The sequence below is a fragment of the Achroia grisella genome, unplaced genomic scaffold (assembly GCF_030625045.1).
Source record: "Achroia grisella isolate CSIRO2021 unplaced genomic scaffold, CSIRO_AGI_Agris_v1 utg540, whole genome shotgun sequence".
In the NCBI taxonomy this organism is placed as follows: domain Eukaryota; kingdom Metazoa; phylum Arthropoda; class Insecta; order Lepidoptera; family Pyralidae; genus Achroia; species Achroia grisella.
The window spans coordinates 4,210,015-4,233,315 of record NW_026712925.1 but is presented as its reverse complement, the minus strand read 5'-3'; the positions used below and the strand labels follow the sequence as shown (position 1 = coordinate 4,233,315).

Below are 23,301 nucleotides of genomic sequence, written 5' to 3'. Positions count from 1 at the left end.
TAATATGTATATTTATTTGTCTATATAATACCGAAATTTACTTTTTTACATATATGAAGGTGCAACTTGAATTTAATAAGTTACAGACGCAATCATAAACACTTATTAACTTTTAAATGTAATCACATAAATAAAAAACCTTTATTGATTATTTGTAGGGTAAAATCATTCAATAAATTATTATGATGTGGTTTGTGAAACAACACTTCCATTTCCATAACTCCTATTACTCTATCATCCATTATTATTATATAAAAGTGTATTTATTATTTACTGCATAATACTGAACCCTCAAAGAGCCACATGTAATCACACTGTTACCCCAACTTTTATATATATTGTAAAAATAGAAAACGATCGAAACACACAGAGTGCAGGTACACGAACTTGTTATAGGCGGTTTAGTGATTGGCACTAAAATGAATAATAGATCAACTACAATGAAAGATTCATAGGTTAATGTTAGTTGCGTTTATTGTTTTAGTATGTTACATGATTTTCCGCTCACTGTCGATCGTAAAGCACCAAATTGTTAAGCGAAAAGTTGTTCATGCCATAATACATTTCGAATGTACTCTACCTCAACTTTATTGTTGGTTTATATTTGCCGACCCGATTCAGTGCCATGGAATACCGACTTTGCTTTTCAACCATACATTTTATAAAGTTTTGTCAATAATTTTCTAGTTGATCCAAATAGCAAGTAAATTATTTGTTCTTGCACAATCTTCATCTTCGTGTCGAAAGTTCAGAGGTCAATTTGTATCACATCAACTACACAAACAATTATAAAACAGCATAAAAAACAGTTGAAGAGAAATATTTGTATTTCTAGTCCAAGTATTGAAAACCTTTCTTTAATTTTGATAAAATTTGTATTATTAGAAGAGTATCAAATATTAATTAAATTTATTTAGGTAGACGTATCCGTTAAGTTAAAAAATATAAATGTCAGGAAATTAATTGAACAGTTAAGTTACTACCCGGAAAGTATTATATGCGAAACCCGGTGTTTAATCGTATAATACGTTATGGAACAATAACTTAAAATAAATTGGTATATATTATAAATAAATAATGTGTGTTAAATGTCGCATCGATTCCTAAAATGGCCAATGAACATACAATACGATTCCGTTTAGGAACTTTGTATACACATGTTCGCTGTGTCGGTTCTACTAACTTAGCTTACGTAAAATTCTACAAGTTTTATGTGTGTCTTGCATTCGCACCTGCTTGTGACATTTCGCACTTTCTTCGACTTTACTCTTACTAGTTTTAGTTTCAGTCACGGTCATATGGTACTGTAGTAGTCAGTTAAATTTGGTTTACTAATCAAGTGATTGGATAGTTCATTCATTAATGTGTATCCATTCTTAAGATTGAAATTAGTAATTATTTCGTTATGTATGAACCAATTGACAGTCACTAATGCGAATTGTACAACTCGTTCTGTATGTACAACTGCCAAATAATTCCATCATAATCGTCAATTATTCCGTTTCTATATACACTCATCCGATCGCAAACGTGTTACATCAAGACTGATACACTGCTTGTACTGTTGTTTTTTTTTTGTAATATCCATGGATTTCAACGATTATTTTCATAATGCTTTTACTTTTATTTACTAATTAATTTACTCTCATATCGTCTCTATACCAATTTTGTTACTATAATATAATATAACAAAATTCATGATTGGAATAATATATATTTAAAAAAATTACGTTATTTTAAAACTACGAACAAAAATATGGTATTAAATACAATTACTCGATTATGAAACTGATGTTATAAATCTACATATCATTTAGTTAAATGCCTTGGTTACGAAGTGTCAGCCATTCGTGGATTTCCAATAAACCTATTTTTAGCATTAATTAAACGGCATATGAGGATAATGAATAAGCAATTTGTTCATTAATTAATCGAAAAAAATCTGATTACAGTACTGCGTAGTATATAATGTTCTCTATAAATGATTATTCTTATTATTTTTAATGAATAGGTTTATAATTACAAAAAATGTATATCGTATGGTCCTCGTGTCTTATGTTCTACATTCGTAATAATAAATGTATTTTCATATTCGTCCCTAATGGGTCCCTAATTCGTCCCTAAATAATAAGGGGTATGTAAATTTTATACAATAAATGTTCCTTCTGTACTGTAATACCGTACTTGTAACTAATGCAACTACAAAATGTATTAACTTGCTATATAAATAAAAAATTCAGCAATTCGCATTCTATTGCAAGACCTTCTTTTGTGATTTGTGGGCATCCCCAAGAGAATCGGAATAAAGCGTTATTCACACATCTCCGGCCTAGGGGCTACGCTGAGTACGAGAGGTTCCCGTTCTAGCATAGATTCTTCGGCGAATTATAAGACAAAATAATTCGCCGTAGACTGTTCTAGCAGCATAGACTTTTAGGGCTACAGGTCGCCTAGACTTAGTACTCCGTCAGCACAGTACTTTAATACAGTTCCCGTAAAAACTACATTATTAGAACAGCACAAATAGCTTCACGCTCGGCAGAGTAGCCCCGTTGCCGCGTTGCGCGTGGTCCTGAAGCCGGTGACGTCATAGCCACAGCGTCAGTGGCTGCGCGCGGGCACGTGGACTCGTGGAGGCCTCGGGCGCATCGAAAGTGAGATCGTAAGCGGGGTGGTGAAGGAGCGGGGAGGACCGCTACCAGGGTCAGTGAACTTCAACGCATCCAACCAATCCTCACTTGATATAACACCGCCGCATTGTTTTAACCCGTGACTTACACTAACATTCATTATTTTAACTTTTCTCTGATTGCATTTATTTAGAGGGTTAGTTGTAAATGGTGTACCAATCCGAAAGCCTGTATTGGGGAAATTCATTGAGTTTCATGAATACTATGTTCATGACACTCAATGAATTTCCCCAATAAGTAGAGTGTAAATAGAAAATAATAAATAAAACCTTCATAGAAACTATGTGGTCAAATGACTAACTTAGTATGAGAAGCTCAACATTTTTTTCCATTATTGTTTTTTTACTAGAGGTATTTTGTACATATTTCATAACACACACCGGCCCGCTGTAGTCTGCGTCGCATAACGAACTCCATAGCTTTGTTGACTCTACATATCTTTAATTAAATACTGGGTGTTAGTTATATAAAAATACTTGATATATGTATCTTCTTAAGCAAGAAATTAGTGATTTAAGAATAACATAAGAATAAGGTTCTAAATTTTTTATTTGTTTACTTAAGTTTTATTTGAATTATTATACATTATTTTATACATAACTTTTATTATATAATTATAATGTATAATACCAATAGTTGTATAAATACTAAAATGACAAGTAAAGTAAAACAGTCGTCTTAACCAAGTACCATCTGTGTCAATATATTCACAATCGCACGTCATTAGTGAAGATAATAGAAAAACAGGTCTAGAAAATGATAACAAATATGAAGTTTTTTCTTGCAATTATCCAGCGGAAGCGAACAGGTGAAGCGAGTATCCGTTTAGCTGCTCTGCTCTTTGGCTCTACCTATAGTCGCACGTTACGGTTTACGGTTAACGTAATGTTCATTGAAATTTTATGAGACCTCCATTTACTTTACATTAAATTGTTTAATAATTTTATTTAAAGCTTCGTTCCATAAAATAAAACCTATTTTAAACAGAAGTGCTACTATGAGAGTTAAGTTCTTTCGATTACAAAGAAACTTGGTGAAGATATCGCGTAACATTAAAATAATGTCGTGTCGAGATCTTCTCATTTATACTGTTGAAAGAAAATATTCGTCATAGGAACTTGTATATGTTGTGGCCGAATAAGGATATGCATATATTCCCAAAATGTAAAATGTGACTAGAGAATTAAACTGCAGAGAAAGAGAAACTTTATTAAACATTTCAGCAAGCATGATTATTATAGGAACCTATTATTATACCAGAACTTTGTAGGTATAAAATCGTCTTCATGGGTACACATTTAGCACCTACTTCAGACGTTGCTTTACGGTTGCCTTATTTGTCCAGCTGTTATGATTATATGATTGAACTATAACCGTAAATATCAATAAATAATTTTACTGCATGGAAACAATATGTTACTTGGTCTTCAGAAATAGCAGTGGCAACGGAAAACCTATGGTAAATCCATAAGTGACATGACGATTACCACTGTCTGTCTGTCAAATGGTCAGCTTGTTTGCAAAAATAATTTTAATACACTTTTGCTCTTTAATAGGTTGTTATGCTGTTTATAATCAACATAATACTTAATTACTTGTCTATAAACGGGGCACGCCTCCGATGTTCCGATAAGCTGGGTAATACACTCACGTCACAGGTACTATGATATACTCGCTTCCACTGTAATCGTAGTGTAATGGTATTTTTAATGATGTTAACACCACCACTCATAGTATGGGAGTGACGCCCTCTCTTGTCAACTCCTCTTACAAGAACACTGACTTCATGCAAAAAGGCTTAGTGATGGTTATAGAGTATGGTGACAAGACATCTTAGTATGTCCGGAATGGAAGGCAATGGTTATCACATACTATCAGGTGGACTGTCAGCTTGTTTACAGTGCCAGTTACATAAAACAATGTTTCTGATGTGGCATTACAATATGAGCATGTTGCATGCAAAAATTGATTAATATAAAGACACTTGAAATAACATATTAAAGCAATGAATACAAAGAATTCTATCTCATGAAATGTTTAGAGTGCTCAGAATCAATTAAAACTTTAATTATTTTAATTAAACATAATACCTGAAAACTGATATAACAATATTTCTATATACACACTTATACGATCATAAATTCGCTTATTCATACAAATAGTAAGAATTTAATCCGCAGCATCATCGATTTGCGACCGCACAAATATTTGCGTCGAGACGGCTTTTAATAGCAGACGTAATGTTAATATTTTTTGTGTTATTTTAATAATAGGTCTATTTAATTATTTCATATGAACGTTGACCGTTTAAGTAGGTATTGAGAGTCCCAAGGTCGTACGGTCTGAGGCTCTGCAGGTGCCCCGCTAACCGCTCCATATATCGAGTCGAGTGGTAATCGAATATACACAAAGACGAGTACTCGCTCTCGCCCGACGACAACACTTAGTAGCGTGGGTGTGACGTGTACCATCTCATACTTAGTATACGATCTGTGTACAAGTATTTTATTAAACGCATGACCATAATTGTATAAAATACTTGTAAAAACGGAGTTGTTGTATACAAATCGTATACAGGAATCTGGAATAGAAAGGAAATTTGTTTCTTAAAATAAGAAATTTTTTATTCTCCTGCTACATTCTGAATGCAGATCCTGTCGATAAGAATACAAGAAACTTAGCTAATACGAATAAGCACCAGAACAGAACAAAATGTTTTAATTTAATTTTGTTTATTCAATGATAGCTAAGATACTAAATAATATATAATAATTAAAATATAAGATATGGATACTATATAAGTGTATACTATAACAATTGTAGAATAATTAGTATTTCCTATTTAGCCAAGAATATATTATTCCTAATCAGCCCAGTATGGACAATTAGTTTCTAATATTTTTCACCGTGATAGACGGACGCGCCAAAAATTTACCTTGAAAATAACAACTCACTTGGATCTCAACCTCGTAGTATAAAATTTATGTTTACATAAATGTTTCATTTGAATTTAACCTTCCGACAGTTTGATCGAACAGGGTGCATTTTAAAATGTTTTCAAACATCGTGTTTTACGTTTCCGTAGCTGATCGTTAATAAATACATATTTACTATATTCAGATTAAAGCAACAGTGGTAGAATATTGATCTTTAATTTTAATATTTCATACTTCATACCAATATGGGACATGGCTCTAAGAATTTGTTTTAGGAATTTCGCTATTATAAGCTAATTTAGAAGTTTGCCTAAGCAGATGCTTTTCATAAAAATCACTTTAAAAAGACGTCGGTCGTTTATGTTCTATATATTTATAAAAGATATGGCAAAACACACGTCTCACTTATGCATGCACAATTTCAACTGAATTAATTGCCAGTAAGTGAGTCAAAATCTTATACGTAACGAGAGATGAAATTAAATAGAAGCTTGTTAAAAACATGAAGATATAAGTATATTTTTCCATTCTAATTCTAGCATGTAGTTATATATTCCATGTAACCCAAACCATATGGTACTAAATTTCTCATTAACACGTGCCAGAACATTTCCCGACCGGAAACATATTGATATATTGTATATATATACATGCCACAGATTGCCACATTACACACCTGTGTTTCTTAACGAATAATCTTGATCTACTAAGTATTCTTAGACTTGGCTAATGTAAGTTTGTTAAGTTGATCTGTGATGGCTGTATCCTTCAAATCATAACTGTATATTTTAATTGGCGTTCCGATTCGTTGGATTCAGACGTTGATGGCTCCTTCATTAGCTTATATTGCAAACAAAATTTTTTCCTTTCTTTATTATCCCATTTTTAACTGTTATAATAACTGATATAACAATATTCCTATGTACAAACTTCTACGATCATAAATTCGCTTATTCATACAAATAGTAAAAATTTAATCCGCGCATCATCGATTTGCGACCGCACAAATATTTGCGTCGAGACGGCTTCATTATCCCATTTTTGTGTGTAATTCTCATTTTTGAATGCAATTGACAAACAAGTTGACGATTCATGTGATCGTAAATGGCCGTCGCCAATTTGTATGAACAGCAAACGTCTTCGTGTGACGATATAGAAGTTCTATCTCTCATGGACTCCTAGTCTAGAAGACTAAGGCTCCACAACCTATGATTATTTCAACTGTCAAACCGAAACAGCCACAAAACAAGCTTGGCGGCTGAAATAGGTGTAAAAGGGTCCATGCATAGTACTTTATAATGACTACCGCAGTAATATTCAATAATGCAATAATTTGCTTAAACGTAAAGTATTGGTTTTCATGTGTAGATTCTCTATCTATAATATTATCATAGTTTCCAACTGTTCGTCGGTATTGTTTTGATGTTTTATCTGTCAAATTAACTTACCTGCCTATTGTAAATCTTCTTACCAAATCTCTTATGAGATAAGGAAAACTAGACGAGACATATATAGTAGGAAAGACCTGTATATAACGTCTGTTACTTCATTCATTCTTCTCAATCCTATACGTATAACGGGTGAACTCGATATATCTCCTGAAACAAAACAATCTTAGACTGAATTCTGACAAGTGAGTCTAAGATTATGCATTGCCATTATTAAGCATAACTTAGCCGTATCCTCCCTCAAAAATGGCAACGCATACTGTGTACAATAGCACCTTTCTATCATGGCAAATGCACATATATTATTGGCAAACTGTTACTCGCCACGACCTTTCTTCGAGTTCAAGTTCACGAATGCTTTTTGCGGCTACATAAAACTATTTTAATGTGATATTTATTACAGTAGTACTATTGTGGTTGTCATATTTGTTATTACCCGACTGTCGAAGTAAGGAGGGTTATTCTTCGGTTGTATATAGTAATGTCCAGAATGTAATATTTATATTGATTTTATAGTTACGTTTGTGTGTATAATGCAGTGTTTGACTTGAACGTGTAATTATGATTTCAATTGTATAATATGTTACATTTATTAAATTTTATGTATCAATCATCAAAATAACTAGTGTTGTCTTTAAAAATTCTTATGGCTAGTGATTAATAACTTCAATTCACGGAAAAGCTGCGAATGTGACCGAAACCCAAAAATCTTTGTGTCAATTATATAAAAATTCTCGATATTGATCGAAACACCAATAAGAAATCAAATCAATATGACGACGACTGTAGGTTCTCGGGAGAGATTGAAAATTTGAAATTCTACGTAGGATTTCAAGTATAACCACCAAACTGGACATGTAAAGTATTGCGATCACCACGATGTCTACATTTGACTATCTGAAATAATTGTTGTGAAGGTATAGATATTATTGTTTATTAATATGGAGTCCATTAGTTATGTTATCCTATAATCCATTACTAGGAACTAAGGTATACATAATAATACTAATTTCATATTCCCATTTCACATGTTGTTTAATTCTAATGTTCTCCAATGACAGGCGTGTTCTAGAGGTTCAATTAGCTTATTCTATATTGTATTACTGTTTACGATTTGTAGCGTGTAGACTAAATGAAGAGGAGCTCATGGTAATTCCTTTGCTTTGTTTAAGCTAGCAAATTGATTTAACAGAATTGCTTGACGTCTAGGTTGCTACCACAAATGTTACGTAAAACACTATACTTAATGGTACTTTATTATATTTCGTTTTCCAACTCAGCAAAAGGTAGCCTAAAGATTATAAGAAGAAAGTAAACTAAATTAAAATACATACAGTCCTCGTGCTTCATACACCCAAGTCATTTGCATGAATATACTTTGAAATTGATTGCACAAAATGATTTAATATTTCAATTTCTTCTTCTTCTCGACAAGTTTTAAATAAACCGATCTTATTTTATAAAAGTGACAGAAAGCTTCAGGGCTGAGATACATCGTCACTCGCTGATAAAACTTACTTAATAAAAACAACTATTGGCTTCTGCCACAGCTTCGTATTGCAGCCAACTATCACCCTAACAGGTATTTTATTACCATCCCAGTTACTCTCCTTTTTGTCTTTCCGCTAAGGTTCTATTTTGTAATAGCCGACTGACCGCGTAGAACCTTCTTAAAGTGAGCCGCCATCGTGTCATTAGAGGGCGTGAATATTTAAGTAGAGACGGCGGGAGCGGACCGCGATCCTACTCCCGTTCCTGCTTGGGTTATAGGACTTCTGGGATTACCTTCTCATTGAATTAATTCTGTTTGCTGATGAAAAAGGCCCTGCCGAATAACAATTCTTAACGAAAATACTTTCGCAGCTTACTTAGTAGTGGGCGTATTTGTTACTTCCAAATAGTCTTTCTTTTTACATTACATTTCTTTTGTCAGTATTTTTTTTTCGAAAACGCACCTATTTACATTCCTATTATTTACAATATTTTCTTAATCTCTTTTTCATAGCAGTCTGAATTTAATATATTAACAATTTTACACAGTCGAATATGTTAATCAGAAATAAGTATTTGTTATACAAAGTATTTAAAGATCTTATTTTAATCAACGTTACTTATTAAGACTACAAGCATATTGTGATGTTGCAGATACATGACTCGAGTGTTCAATGATCATATTGTGCCTCCGTGTATGTCGATGTCTTCTTTAGTGTCTTATTTAATTTTATGTCGTATTTCTCGAATTCATTGTTCATACGGTTCCCGTTACGCAATCAAGGGGGGTCATTCTGTCCGCGCCCAAAAGTCGCACCCGCGAAGTAGAGAACAGTCATATCCTATCGATTTGTTAAGATGGCGTACGCGGGAGGTGGTCGGGGTGACGGGGCGAGGGTGGCCGCAGCCTCCGCGCGCAGCGTGCAACCTCGCTTGCACCTGCCTGAGCCCGAGCCGACCACCGGCACAGTAGCGACACCGTGTGGCACAAGCCCGCGCCCAATGCAACGCATGTGTGACCGTGGACTTGTCATTATCACGGCCAGAATTAACCAACCACATATCTTTAACTTTTTAACTACTCAAATTTATACGTGATGAACTCAAATATATGAGAAACGAAAATTTCACAAAATTAATATTACATGTATCATATTCATCTTAAAAATTGAGACATTGTCAAAATACCGCAGCGCAGTATCGTAGGTCGGGACTGTCGATACGGCAAACCGTCGGTGTCCGACGACTTGCATATTCATTCAATTTCTGGTTCCGACAAGTCAAATTCTAGTACACTTATCCAGTTTTATATATTTATATTCATTCATTCATAATTTAAAAGCTCATGTCGCTGGGGCTCTTGCCCCTTTCCTCGATTTCTTTATACAAAATTTACATAGTTTAAAGCATGTGTACATAGATGTGTACACAATCGCGGACTTAATAGTAGAAGGTTTCTTTTAGTTTACCGCTTAACTTTTGTGCTGGTGATTGTGTATATTTTCAGAATAATATACATGTTCATTAGACAATGCATTCATTCCGTATTCTTAAAAGTACTAAGTGTCGGGTTTAATATCCAAAAGTTTATTATTTTGCATACTACAACTACTCCATCCATGCGGCTTAGGCATCCACCGAAAAAACAATCGCTCTACTAAATTTTATTCAAATTGTTGCGAAGCGAGAGCACAGTGCAGATTTGAAGATATATAAAATTATATTAAATAACTTTAGATAATACTAAACAAAAAATTACTTTCAAAATTACAATGTAATTTAAATCCTTATAAAATTTTAATATATGCTCTATATAACTACTTTTCAAACAGGAGTACTTTTGTAGTCAATGACTAAAATTCCTGTTGAAAATGTTGAAATCTAACCCACGAGGCTACGGTTTGTAGTAAATAGTACGGCGACAGTGTACACTCACCGTGAATGGGGTCTTGAAGTCGCACCCTTGACGACTGCGACCGACGTGCCCCAGACTCCGATAATCGCCGGCGCTTTGCCCTTCAAGGTTGCAAAGACTTCTGGCACAGTTATACCCGTTGGAAATAATATATGTTTGTGTAATTTTTTAATTAATATAAGTATTTCTTTATAAGTAATATTATAATAAATATTAATAAAACTATTTTCTACTTAAGAAAAGCGTTTCCTAATACTACAAAGAAGGCCAGGCGGTTTAAACAAAAAATTATTAAATTTAATCACACAATGTACACCTACACCTATACACCTATGCAAAGCCGGGGTAGGTTGCTAATGTCATGTTAAATTATAGTAGTTATACACATCTGATGTTATAAGAGAGCAGTATTTATAGAGTATTCCTCTTAATATGTAGAGTACAGAACTATTTGAGGTACAATAAGAAGTTTTTATGACCATTATTATGACACCGCTATCGCCGCTTAAATTATTATTACACTTTTTAGGCCCTGCTGTCAAACCGCGTCATGGTATCACGTGGACAAATAAAAGTTCTTTTCTTAAACATTATTTAACATAGAGTCTAAAACCATGCACCTTGTATGTATAAGAGGTATATTATTTTTTATGTAAAAATATGTATTGTATTAATTAACAGTATAAATAAAATAATTAAAAAGCCCGTCCTGACAACAAGTGTCCACGTCCAGACGTAGATTAATAGCGCCATTATCTCCAAGGAAAACGTAACGTGGTTTATAATGACGATAATAAACTGCGCCATACAATACCAGATCAATAACAGTTCTGTTTTAATAGTATTTTTTCCGTCGATGTAAGAAGCTTTAACACCAGCCGATAATTTCCAATTTACAATTGGTAAGCCTTACCAAATACATCCTATCTATTTAAAAATATTAGTGATAGTTTCAAATTCTAATTTACTAAGAAATGACATCCGTAAGATTCTACGTTTTTTATTACGAATTTTCTTTACTCGGTAAAGATTTTTATTTGATCTGATTTTTAATGTTTTCTCTGTTACTACTCTACTTAAACCAAATTTGTAAGTTTTTGGAGTTTTTAAAGATTGTCTGCAAAAGTAGATTGAATTATCAATTTTTAAATGAACTCCAAAAATTTCATGTGATTATGTAGAATACTTGACACACATCGGTAGCCATTTATTTATTTATTAAGTAGATTAATAAATAATGAAAAAATTACTTAGGGTAGTTATACATTATAAGAATTAGCCTTGAAACATTTAACGGTCTCGGTGATTTAGCACACCGCCTTAATTCCAATGGGTTCAATTCCTCGCTCGAAAGTTTGATTGTTTTTGTATTGCATTATATATGTACAAAAATGTATCTATGTATTTATAATACTTGTCTAGTACCCATAGCACAAGTTCTGCTTGGATTGGGACCAGATAGAGCTGTCGCTGTCCTAAAATATTATTATTATTTCATTTTTAGATATAAATTACGATTTATAGACTCACATAGGCGCGATTGTCACACCTGCGGCTGTATAGCACAGTGAGATTACCACTTACAGATTCATGATTTATATCCTGACATGGAATTATCCATAAAATTGGAAGCTTTTATAAATAATTTGATACGACATTGTTTATATACAATTATTTATTTTTATTGACTTGACATATTTGCGGTAGTTTTGACTTATCATAAGAATCTGTTATAGCCGAACATTAATAAATATATTTTTAATTGATATAATATTGAACTCTCTTACTGAATAAGGAAATGAAAGTAATCAATCAAAATGTATTTACTAAAAACTAAGACTACGAAGACCTTTAAACAAATATTAATCAAACTTTTGGCAGAGCAACATGCATAGCAGGTCTTTTCTATAAACCCCTACATATACATACGTATATTATGGTTTGGAAACTTGTTATTGTATTGCTGTTGTCTTCATATCAAGGTCTAAATAAATATTTAAAAAATAATACGTAGTAATTTATCATGGTTCACCAAACAACTAATTGGCTTTTAAGGCTAGTCCTATTTTATTGGCACCATGGCAAACAAATATTAACCAACTCGTTAAACAACCGCTTCAATCATATTATGTAGCCATAAATTCACAACGGTTCTTTATCCCCTGAATTGATGACTCCTTACGACATATTGGAGGTTGTTGCTCCATCTACCTGGAGGATCACTAAAGATACTTTTTTTATAAATTGTCGATTTGATTGCATTGCGATTCATTATTAACATGTTTTCTATGTTACAGTGGCCCAGTCAGAAGACTCACCGGTCGCGATGAAACTCAAAAAAATATGCCTTAAGACGCCGATAGGCGAGGAACAGGCGGCACAAGCAGTCCTTGACCCTGCGCTAGGTAAGAATTCCATTTTCTTCTTAAATTTGTTGCTGAAGAACTTAACCTATAAACATTTACATTAATAATTAGGTACGTTTTAGTAAATGATTTACTACAACAAATTATTTAAATGTCTTACTTTAAAAAGTGCATCTGCATAACAAAGGTTGCGTTTGTGTGGGCCCTGAACGCTCAGCATACCACTTTCTCGCCTCTGTTTCACCCGTTCTCGTTTCAATAGCCAGAGCAAACATTCGCCCTTGTAAAGCTCGGCTTACACGCACACATCCATTCCTAATTTCCAAGTTCCGTATTCAGACCTAATGTTATTATGAGTTGTAATTTTATAAAAATAAGCTAATTTTACCTAAATGTCGTCTACACAAAGTTAGTAATTCATTTTATGGTAATTGCGTAAGATTCTATAATAAACTGCCAGAGTCTACGCTAAATCTTACAGAGAGGCAATTCAAATCTTATATTAAACAAATGTTATGTAAAAAAGCCTATTATAAGATAGATGAATTTATAGATGATAGCAATATATAGCAAGAATAAGTTTATTTGCGGACAACGTTATAATTTTACTTTTCATACTGCTTTCTTGATATACGATAGCGTAGCGGCTTTTGTATTGATTGCCGCATGCATCCTTATGTAAAGTGCGAATACTGTAACTACCATATAGTCATTTTTGTAGCTGTGACGTGGTCGTGTGGAATGAGTAGTCATGCTCACTAAAATGTCCAGACATGTGGCGGCGTAGTGGGCTGGGTCATTGGGCTCCCTAAAATATGGTCGAGCGCAGTGATGGCTGGCTCATCCGTCATACTCGTGAAACGAGTGCTGCTTGTAGGGACTGGTCTGCTCTTATCACTCGTAGTTATATTTGACCCAAAAAATTAGTGCTTGTTGGTAGTTTGTATTCACACGTTTCGACTTGTAAATGTAAACTTACAAGGATTATTTAAAAGAGCAACACACAAGTTTCTTGCTCGTTCTTCTTGTGATGAGACAGCTTTCCGAACGAGTGGTAGATAAAAAACAAATTGTTATGACTATTCACAAGTGCTTAAATTAAGTTTATTTGAATAAATGATTTTCTATTCTATTCTATTTTTTATAAATTTTATTGCGTTCTTCAAATTAATGTCGCGCTAATACTGAGGAGGAACGAAATATTGGATTAATTACAAATTATACTATTAACAGTAGAAATTATTTATCTGCATTAGACCCCAAAAGTCGCTTAGATATAACATTTTGAATATTTTAATTTATTGGGTACGTTCAGCATGTCATCGTTCTGTTGATTGAATCGTGCTTTTATTTCCCATCACGCCACGTATGGACGCTATGATGTCATCGATTTAATTGTGGCGACCACTTCATTACCTACCTATAAAAGCGACATTTATTTTCAGTCTTCCATCGAAGTAAACTTCAGCGAGTCCGACACACGTTCGATCGATTTGTGGCAACTTTACGGCGTCGTTATCTTTTTATGCAATATCGTTGGTTTCATTACGATTTCAATGTCAAGATTCATTTTTATGGTCGCCTCTTCAATGTTTCAATAGTGGCACATGTGGTTGACCGGGAATCACGCGGCATGACGAGTGACGTTGTTACATCATTTCTCTGTATCCCATTGGTAGTTCTATGCATGTACATATATTCGTGTGCAGGTCGTTAATGGTTCAACGTGGATCTGTTCTGTGGTACGCGGGTGGAATAACCTATAATTAGATACGCGTACACCAATACTCAGCGGTAGAACTCGTAGATGTCTCGTGCACTCGATATCCGCTGGATATTTCATATGGTGCAATTTATTAGTGATTTATTTTTTATAGCATTACAGCAATATAAAACACATTCGATTCGTTTACGAGAGTTATGCGGCAAAAGTTTCTGACGTTTTTCGTAGCTGTTACTTTTAGTAGATGTGGTAATTGAAATGATCATGACTCTTCCCCCGAATTTGTCTTAATATCTTTCGTAATGCTATCGGTTTCTTTTAATTACTAAACCTTATCTTTGGATGTTGCACTTGTACAATTACGCGTATTCGTAGTTTAAGGTAGTAGATGCTGAAGTCTCATGATTATTAATAACAATAATGTGTTATTAACGTTAGGTAATTAGAAACATCAAATTTCTTATTGAGTCTGCAACTGAAGTATTTATAACCAATGATGACTGACTTTTTTTGCTAAATTTTATTGGCTTGTAATATGGCTGAAGTTTAGACTAAATTTGTATGTTTACTATTATTAAAGCGATGCTCCATATGGATATATATATATATATATGCAACATAGAGCAAATTGGAATCAAGCAAAGAGGGAGTTAAGGGGGGTTACTCTCGTGTATCGGGTGGTTTGATAAGTGTCGACTATTCGTCAGTGTGTTGCATAGGTAAGCGTATGTGAGGTGTTGATGTATCGGACAATAGAAGCTGCTCGGTGCAATTTCGACGGCGGTACGCGGGGTCGACGGGTGGCGGCGTCGGCGTCGGTGGCCGCATGTATTTCTCCGGCGTGCGTGGTACTGCAGTTCTCCTGGATGGCCGGTAATTTGATTGGGCCCGAGCTGTCACCTATGCGCCGCAGTGGCCCGGCCGTCGCTCGCCGGCTATCGATTAGAGCCCCCGTCCCCTGCCCCCGTGCCGCCCGCGAACCGGATCTCGTCACGCCGCCATTGTGTACCCGCGACGCTTAAACGCATTCGTTTCTCCCGATGCGAAAACGACGCATTCCTTCCGCGCGCCCGCCCGCCGCACCCCTCCCCGGCCAGCCGCACCACACCGTACACCGCATCGCGCGGCGCCACACAGGACCGAACGACCCTCTCATTACACTTTTACCACATTACCACGCCGGTGTCGGCCGCGTCAAACTGATGGCTGTTGACAATCCTTACCATTCTCAGCTTCAGATTTATCTATTGAAGCTGTAGCTTTTAATTCAATATATTTTGTTTAAACACTGTTGTAATAAAGACAGATAATAAAGTCTGTATTTTTATATATAACAATGTTGGCAATTGACAAGACAAGCCAAGCATACAGCCCAACTGAAGATAAATGGTACTTAGTAGTCAAAGATTAAAAACTTATTGTTTGTTGGTAAATGAGTTAAAGTTATCATTAATTTTGCTTCAGGCCCTCAGTCCCATTGCACCGGTCCGGCTATTTCACCGAGCCTTCTAGTCAGATTAATTTATCACTAGTAGTTTCGTCTCATTAGCCGGAATTGTTAATCTTAATAGTGGCTAAATATGAATACATAACTGTCCACGTTTCTAATCCAACAAATAATCCGAGTCAGTGGTATTTTCTCCCGCTCTGACTTTGTTTTCCTTCATCCTGAATCCGTGACCAAACCTTATTCTAGCGAAGGATTTAGGCCAAATATCCCAACCACTACAATGAGAACAATGGTATCCATCGTAAAGCTAATAATAAAACAAATTAATACGTATAATTATCAGTTGGTAAATACAGCGTTACGATCCAATTAGGTGACTTAGAGGCTGAGGTTGCGAGTTTCATTCCGACCGATACAGTAATAGTTATTATTATTTTTATTAGTTTAGAATATCCTTTTCTTTTAGGAGAATTCTCATTAACTATTGATTAAGAGACTGATGGAATCCTAAATTACTTTTTATCTATAATTCAAAATTCACTCAGCAAGAAGTGGGCAACTCAATAATTTGTAGTATACATAACTACAAATTTTAACAATTGTACTAAACAGAATAATTAATTATGACGACCTCGGTGGTCTAGCGGTCTAGCACACTGCTTTACGACCGATGGTCGCGGGTTCGATTCCTTGCACGGCACAAACATTTGTATTCATGAGTCTGATTGTTTGTATCGGTCTGGGTGTTTTCTATGTATAACATGTATGTATTTACAAAAAAAATCTATGTATATGTATCAGTTATCTAATACCCATAACACAAGCTTTACCTAGCATAACTCGGTCTAGATGGTGCTGTGTGAATTGTCCTGAGACTATTATTATTATTATAATTCCGCATACTGCTTTCACTATAATCACAATATTGATTTTAATCCAATCCATTACCGATTTCAATGTTGTACAACAATCAATTGATACTTAATAGTTGGATGTTACGTGGCAATAATTAGAGTTGGTAAATATTTTAGTAGATTGTGTACCAAGTGTTTATTTTATTGTCATAAAAATAGTTGGTTTGGGATATGTCTTTTACGACCAGAAAGTTTGTATTTAGACATAAGATTGTGACAATAATACTCCGGGGATTGGGTAGCGGAACTGCGCAACAAGTCTGAAAGCCGCCGAATGCTTACCCAAACAATGCAAAGGTAGGTCGAAATATGTTAGAATATTCACTTTTGTTGGGAAAAATACTTTGTTAAAGAATTGACTTCGACTTCGTAGACGAGACAATACAGATAAAAATACAGACAAAACTGTTGTAACTGGCTAATCAGATATGTATTTTATATTTTAAATTAAATTTGTATTTGAATTTATAGGTCTTTTATATTACATTCTTGTTTTTGATACTTCAATTTCTTCTTTCTATTCTGTTATGTCAGTAGTCTATATTAATATATATTTTTCTCCGTTTACCTAGTCTTTTTTCTTATTACTACATGAATAAACTACAACAAAAACCAATATGAACCTAAGTAATATTTAGAAAATAATATAATTGAGTATCTATTTACGTTCTGTTGGCGAAATCCGAACCACTCTATCGTGGCGATACCCTACCCTGGTTCTCAAACAAGAATATCCTATGCAATAAAAATCATATAATGAACATAATTGCAGAACATTAGTCAGAGTCAAAATCATTTATTCATATGACAGGATATTTTTTGCCACTTATGCACGTACATTTTTTTGTCACTAACCTATCGTCCAGCATTATACTTCAGTAAATGTATGTTATATACTTTACGACAACCTATAGAAACCGTACTGCAGTGTACGTGCACAGCAGGCTGGCCAAGCGGCATGGTATAGTGTTATTCCGTTTTTCTTCTCATGGATGTGTACGCAAGACATCATTAGAAATAATAATACAATCCTAGGAGGTTAAAATCAGTACACACATATTATTATACAAATATCAATAGATTTTGTTTCGTATAACCCGTCGATGAAACTACTAGATACAATTTTAATATTATGCCCTCCGCGCGAGAGGCGTATTCGACTTGGATGCTTAAAAAAATGAATCGATCTTCTCGCAAGTTGCTACATATATATTGCCGTGGCAAATAAACAGCCTTAAAAATATCTATACAATTAATATTATTGCGATACTGTGTCTGTATATTAAGTATTCATGACCAAATGGCTGAACAAAACATTTGGCTTAAAGATAGATTGAATTACGATGAAGGAGATAGGCTATGTTTTAGCTCAAAAAATATAGACTAAATCGCGAGTAACAGTTAGTTAATGTACTCGTATTCGGGTAGTAACTCTACTATATTACCTTTATTATTATCGAGTAAGATAAAGAACCATTATTTGAAAAATTATGCATCTTTTCAGTTGGTAACAAAGATCTGTTACAATATTGAGACGAGTGGTATAGATCGCTATGAGAATTATTCTCATAATTATTTTAGCCCTGTGTTGACACAGATGACAATGATGAAACAATTTCATAACTGACAAAGATATCGTGCAACATAAATATGTAGACACTTTAAAATTAGCGATCCTATGCCTCCTCCATACGTTGACATACATGACATTTTATATATATTTTATATACATCTAGATGTGCAGTTTCACTGATAAAATGTCTTTAAATTATATACAGGTATATTTATGCTTACTATACTTCTATAATTATACTGCCTTATTAAGTGAAATGAATTGTCCCCGGCTGGCGACGAACCAGTTTTTTGGTTTCATTCAAGCAAAAAGCAGGCTTTCCTTACGACTTGTTATCACAAGTATATATGTAAACTTTCTATTAACAGTATTAATATTTAATGTCAGTTGGTTGAGCTTTATGTTGTTTTGTTCTACGACCATGTATAATAATGTAAACCTACTTAGAATTGGTAACGCTTGACTTGACCTTTTACGTTCAGACATAACGGTACAATATATCTCATTTTTAAACATCAGCTCTAGTCATTTGTCTATACTATTAACACCTGTGACTTTGTTCGTTATGATGGATACTAATTTGAAAGGCAGACATTCTAGTTGTTTATTAAAATTTCTCATCACTCGAATGTACTACATTGGATTTTTTAATTTCATGACTTGGTGGAATTTTCGCGCCTTCACCACGTATAAGTTATATTGAGTCTGCAGTAATATCAAGCCAAAGATTAGGGATGGTTTTTGAAGGCTTTTTTGGGAAGGTTCTACTTCCCAAAAAAGTAAAGTGAAAATTTGAAAACAATTTCTAAATCATTTGTATGACGGTGTTTGATTAGTTCACCACGCAGTTAATATTTATTATCAGATTTCCATTTTGTTTCTCGGTGTAAGCGATTCAGTGTCATGATTATTCCATTCCATCCTGCTTTCGGATTGGTTATATGCTTTATGCATAACGCTGTATAAGTAACAATTGAAGATACTATATTCGAAGTCTATGACCTCGGGTAATTTTAATTCTATTTTTACTACATTTGCAATTAATAGTTCTATGCTTATGATTGTAATACCAAACGGAGTCGTCAGAGCTATATATATTTTTTGTGTCTAGTCTAGGATAGTCCAAGATGTGTTTTCATTTCTCGATGAACAACAGATTTATATGTACCTCAGATACGATCAGGACAAAAAAGTATTTCAATTACAGATTACGTGTGATATCTTTTGTTTGATAGTAGAACGTCATTGACCCCTATGAAGAGCAGAGTCGTCGCGGTTTAGCCAGTAGGTACCTACGTACAACGGTCGCGCGCATGCCTGTTTCTAAGGTCGCACCGTTGCCTCCTGATGGAAATCATTCCAATTAAAATGGCACTCGGCTACTTTTATGTAGGAACGAAACGACCCCGCGATTTCAATCCCCGGGGTCGGTCAGTTCTATCGCTGATAATGTGGACTGAGACATTGCGGCCGCATCTTACCGGCGGCCGCTGTTGTCACTGCGGTGTTTCGCGGGCGGGCAGATTTATTTGGACGTACCCCCTTCGGGGAGGCGCGGGGCCGGGCGTGCCACCCACCGCGCCACCTCCACACATTTGACTGGATCAATAAGTAAGCAAAGGATGCCCGAGCAGAAAAACCATACACCCGACCACCCCAAGGGGGCACACGTAACCGACACCCCCCTCCCCCCACTAGCAGGGAGGACTCCACAGATTGCCATTTTCTCTTTGCCTACGCTTTAATTAGTTGCGTAGTGACGCGTGTGGATCCATAATCCTGTATTATTAAATTGCCGAACAAGCCAACCAAATGAAAGTGGACGTCTCATTTTGTAAAACTCGACAACGATTCCTTACAACATAAAAGTACTTATTTGCAATAACATTGAAATAACAGATATATTCTAAACGCCAGCCGCTACTATAAAAATCTCGGTAAAGTCCTGTATGAAAGCTTTACCTATATAGATTATGATATCCTATATGCATATTGGTGACTAAATTTTCATCGCAAATATGCAACTAGCAGGTTGACTTTTGATACGATCCCATCGAAATATAAAATACATATCAAAGGGTATTTCATTTGAAATCAAAATGTTATTTAAGTTGATATTTTTTAATTCCCTTGTAAAACTAAACAACGGCGTTAGCTTCCCGTGTCTTCAATATGTTTACTATAACTAAATGCCGGCAGTACCACCATGCAAGCAAGATTAGATAGGTAGGTACATAGATAATTCATGACAAAAGCACACATCGTATGAAATACTTTTAACATAGCTTTCTTTGTGTGCATTGCATACTAGATCTCTACTTATACATATTCATACAAGAGTCAACGTCTTCAGCGTGGTACAACGATATGTCACGTTAATTCAATGAATTATAGAAAAAAACCTACTTCAAAGAGACTAAAAATTCAAATAAAGTTCATAATATAAAATTGTCGGCTAAATTATTAAGGAGCATAGTATTAGTAAGATATTGACTCAGTGTGTCAATATCTTACTAATATTATGCGAAAGTTTGTGAGTATGGATGGATGGATGTTTATTACTCTTTCACGCAAAAACTACTGAAAGGATTTTAATATAGCTAGATTATACATCAGAATAACTATAGGTTATAAATTTCATGCGGGTTAAACCTGCGGGCATATCTAGTATAGAATAATAACCAGATCGATACAATCCATCTATTTATGAAACTATTAATACATGTTACTTTATTGTAATAATAATTGTACATATTCTAGTTAGTTTAATATTATTTTGTGTAAGTTTAATGGCATAATTAAATAATGGATATTCATCTACAAGTACAGAACGGTATTCTCTATCAACCATGATATTATTATTATAATTTAGTAAGAAATTAACACTGAAGTTAATGTTATTAAAAATAAATAAAATACAATGGAAACGGGTCATGATCTCCTTTTATCAGTTGGTTCAAATATACAAATATACATTTGATTGCATAATATGCTTCTCAGAAAATGAGATTCTTATCTATACTACCTATGTGCATTCAGTGGGGCGCTGTAAGCATAACTTGGTGAGGAGGGGTACCATTTCCAGGAAGGCATGTTATGTTATTGTGGAGCACTGTACCATATGCTATCTTTTTGTCTTCTCTATGCTACTCACTCCGCACGAAAGTAGAATTGACCTAAAGGCAATATCCGTACTCAATAAATAGGAGAATTTTAACCATTAAAAACAACTACACACTATTAGTTCTTACAGATTCACCCGTGATAGACTTCGTAAAAATATATTTCTATTAATATTTCTTTTAAAGGGTGAGATTAGACAGTGAATTTACAGTATGAGAGTTCTGACATCATAACCATCTGAAATGGTAACGAATGAATAATATGCACGGCGTCACATGATAATGTGATGTCCATGGTGCTGTTCATGTATACAGGCCACGTTTACCACTTATCGTCAGGACCTTGTATGTCATTTCAATTACATTACAAAAAATCGCTAAATTATAGTCGAGAAAAGGAACACACGATTACTTCTTATAGGGTAGGGTATTTTACTAGCTTAGTTGTTAAACTAGCCAAAATTAAACATTATGTCTAAATTTATATTTCTAACTGACTCTCCAGTGGTAAACACCGATATGAAACCCAATTAATCCAAGAGACGACGGTAGGCTCACCTCCTGTGGCGATTATTTCAAATATATCTACCGAAATGTGGGCAATTGGGCTTGTCAAATGTTACGGTCCCAACGTCGTCAAGTGACAATGCCTCAAACTGGGATAATAGTCAATAGTAACTTTATAGTACTCATTTGTAGCAATGTATATATCCTCTCTCTCGTTGTGCAGTCCCTATGGAAGATGAATGAAATCAAAGCACATCATATCAGTGCAAGCACATCAAAACTGAAATTAAATTCTTTATTAGCCTATAATGTGTGTTATATTGCTAGCAATATACCATGTCAGGTCTACCTCTATGTGGTGCCTGGAAATGTTAAATTCTGGACTTCCCAGTAGGCCATGCACCATGTCATTATCATGTGCACGACGCACCTCTTTGTATATTATTTATGTATTTTGTCTATTATTTTATATAGAAACATATGTATGTCATTGTCATTCTTGTTCTGCTAATTGTTATACTTTTGTACATAATATTATATTATTTCTTCCTAAAACCCGTGTTTACATAATATATATTGCCAATATATATAGTCCTTCGTTCACACACCTATTATAAAAATGGTAGGATTGTCGTAATAGACCAACATCCTCCTCTTATAAGGAGTAACCTTCGCCCAATAGATGGTTGTGCTTATGGTATACTATTTAAATACACGCGAGCAAACCAGCAGGCAACCGTTAGTGAGATTAACAAAATTAAAAATAGCACCATTTTAGATAGGGTGAGGTTTAACCCCACACATGTAATGTTTTTATCGATAAAATGATCCTCATAACTTACCCTGTTTTTAGTGTAGGTATATCTATATGGTTTGTATCGTAATATATTTGCTTGGATTTGATATGAAAAGTTTCCAATGTTATCACGTCAAAATGTTCGTCTCATAACTAAAGTAATTTCGGATATCTACACATACGTGATAATATCCCGCTACTTAATTAGAAACTTGTAGTCCAGTAATAATGTTTTGTTACTGTATTATAATTTTCTTATACTCGTACTAAATTATTTTTAATCGCAAATCACATCCTATAAATGATTTTCTCTTCTAAATTGGAAGAAATTGATAATGATATTTATTCACCCTGTAAAATCTTCTTTTAA

General features: G+C 34.4%; 1 protein-coding gene across 1 annotated transcript in view; it reads left to right on the top strand.

Annotated features, from left to right (window-relative positions):
- Positions 1 to 23,301, top strand: part of LOC131847637 (metastasis-associated protein MTA3) — a 63,951-nt gene that overhangs the window by 22,071 nt on the left and 18,579 nt on the right. Inside the window, exon 3 of the mRNA XM_059197253.1 lies at positions 12,778 to 12,885. Within this exon, the coding sequence (XP_059053236.1) occupies positions 12,778 to 12,885 (108 nt within the window). The remainder of the gene's footprint in view (positions 1 to 12,777; positions 12,886 to 23,301) is intronic.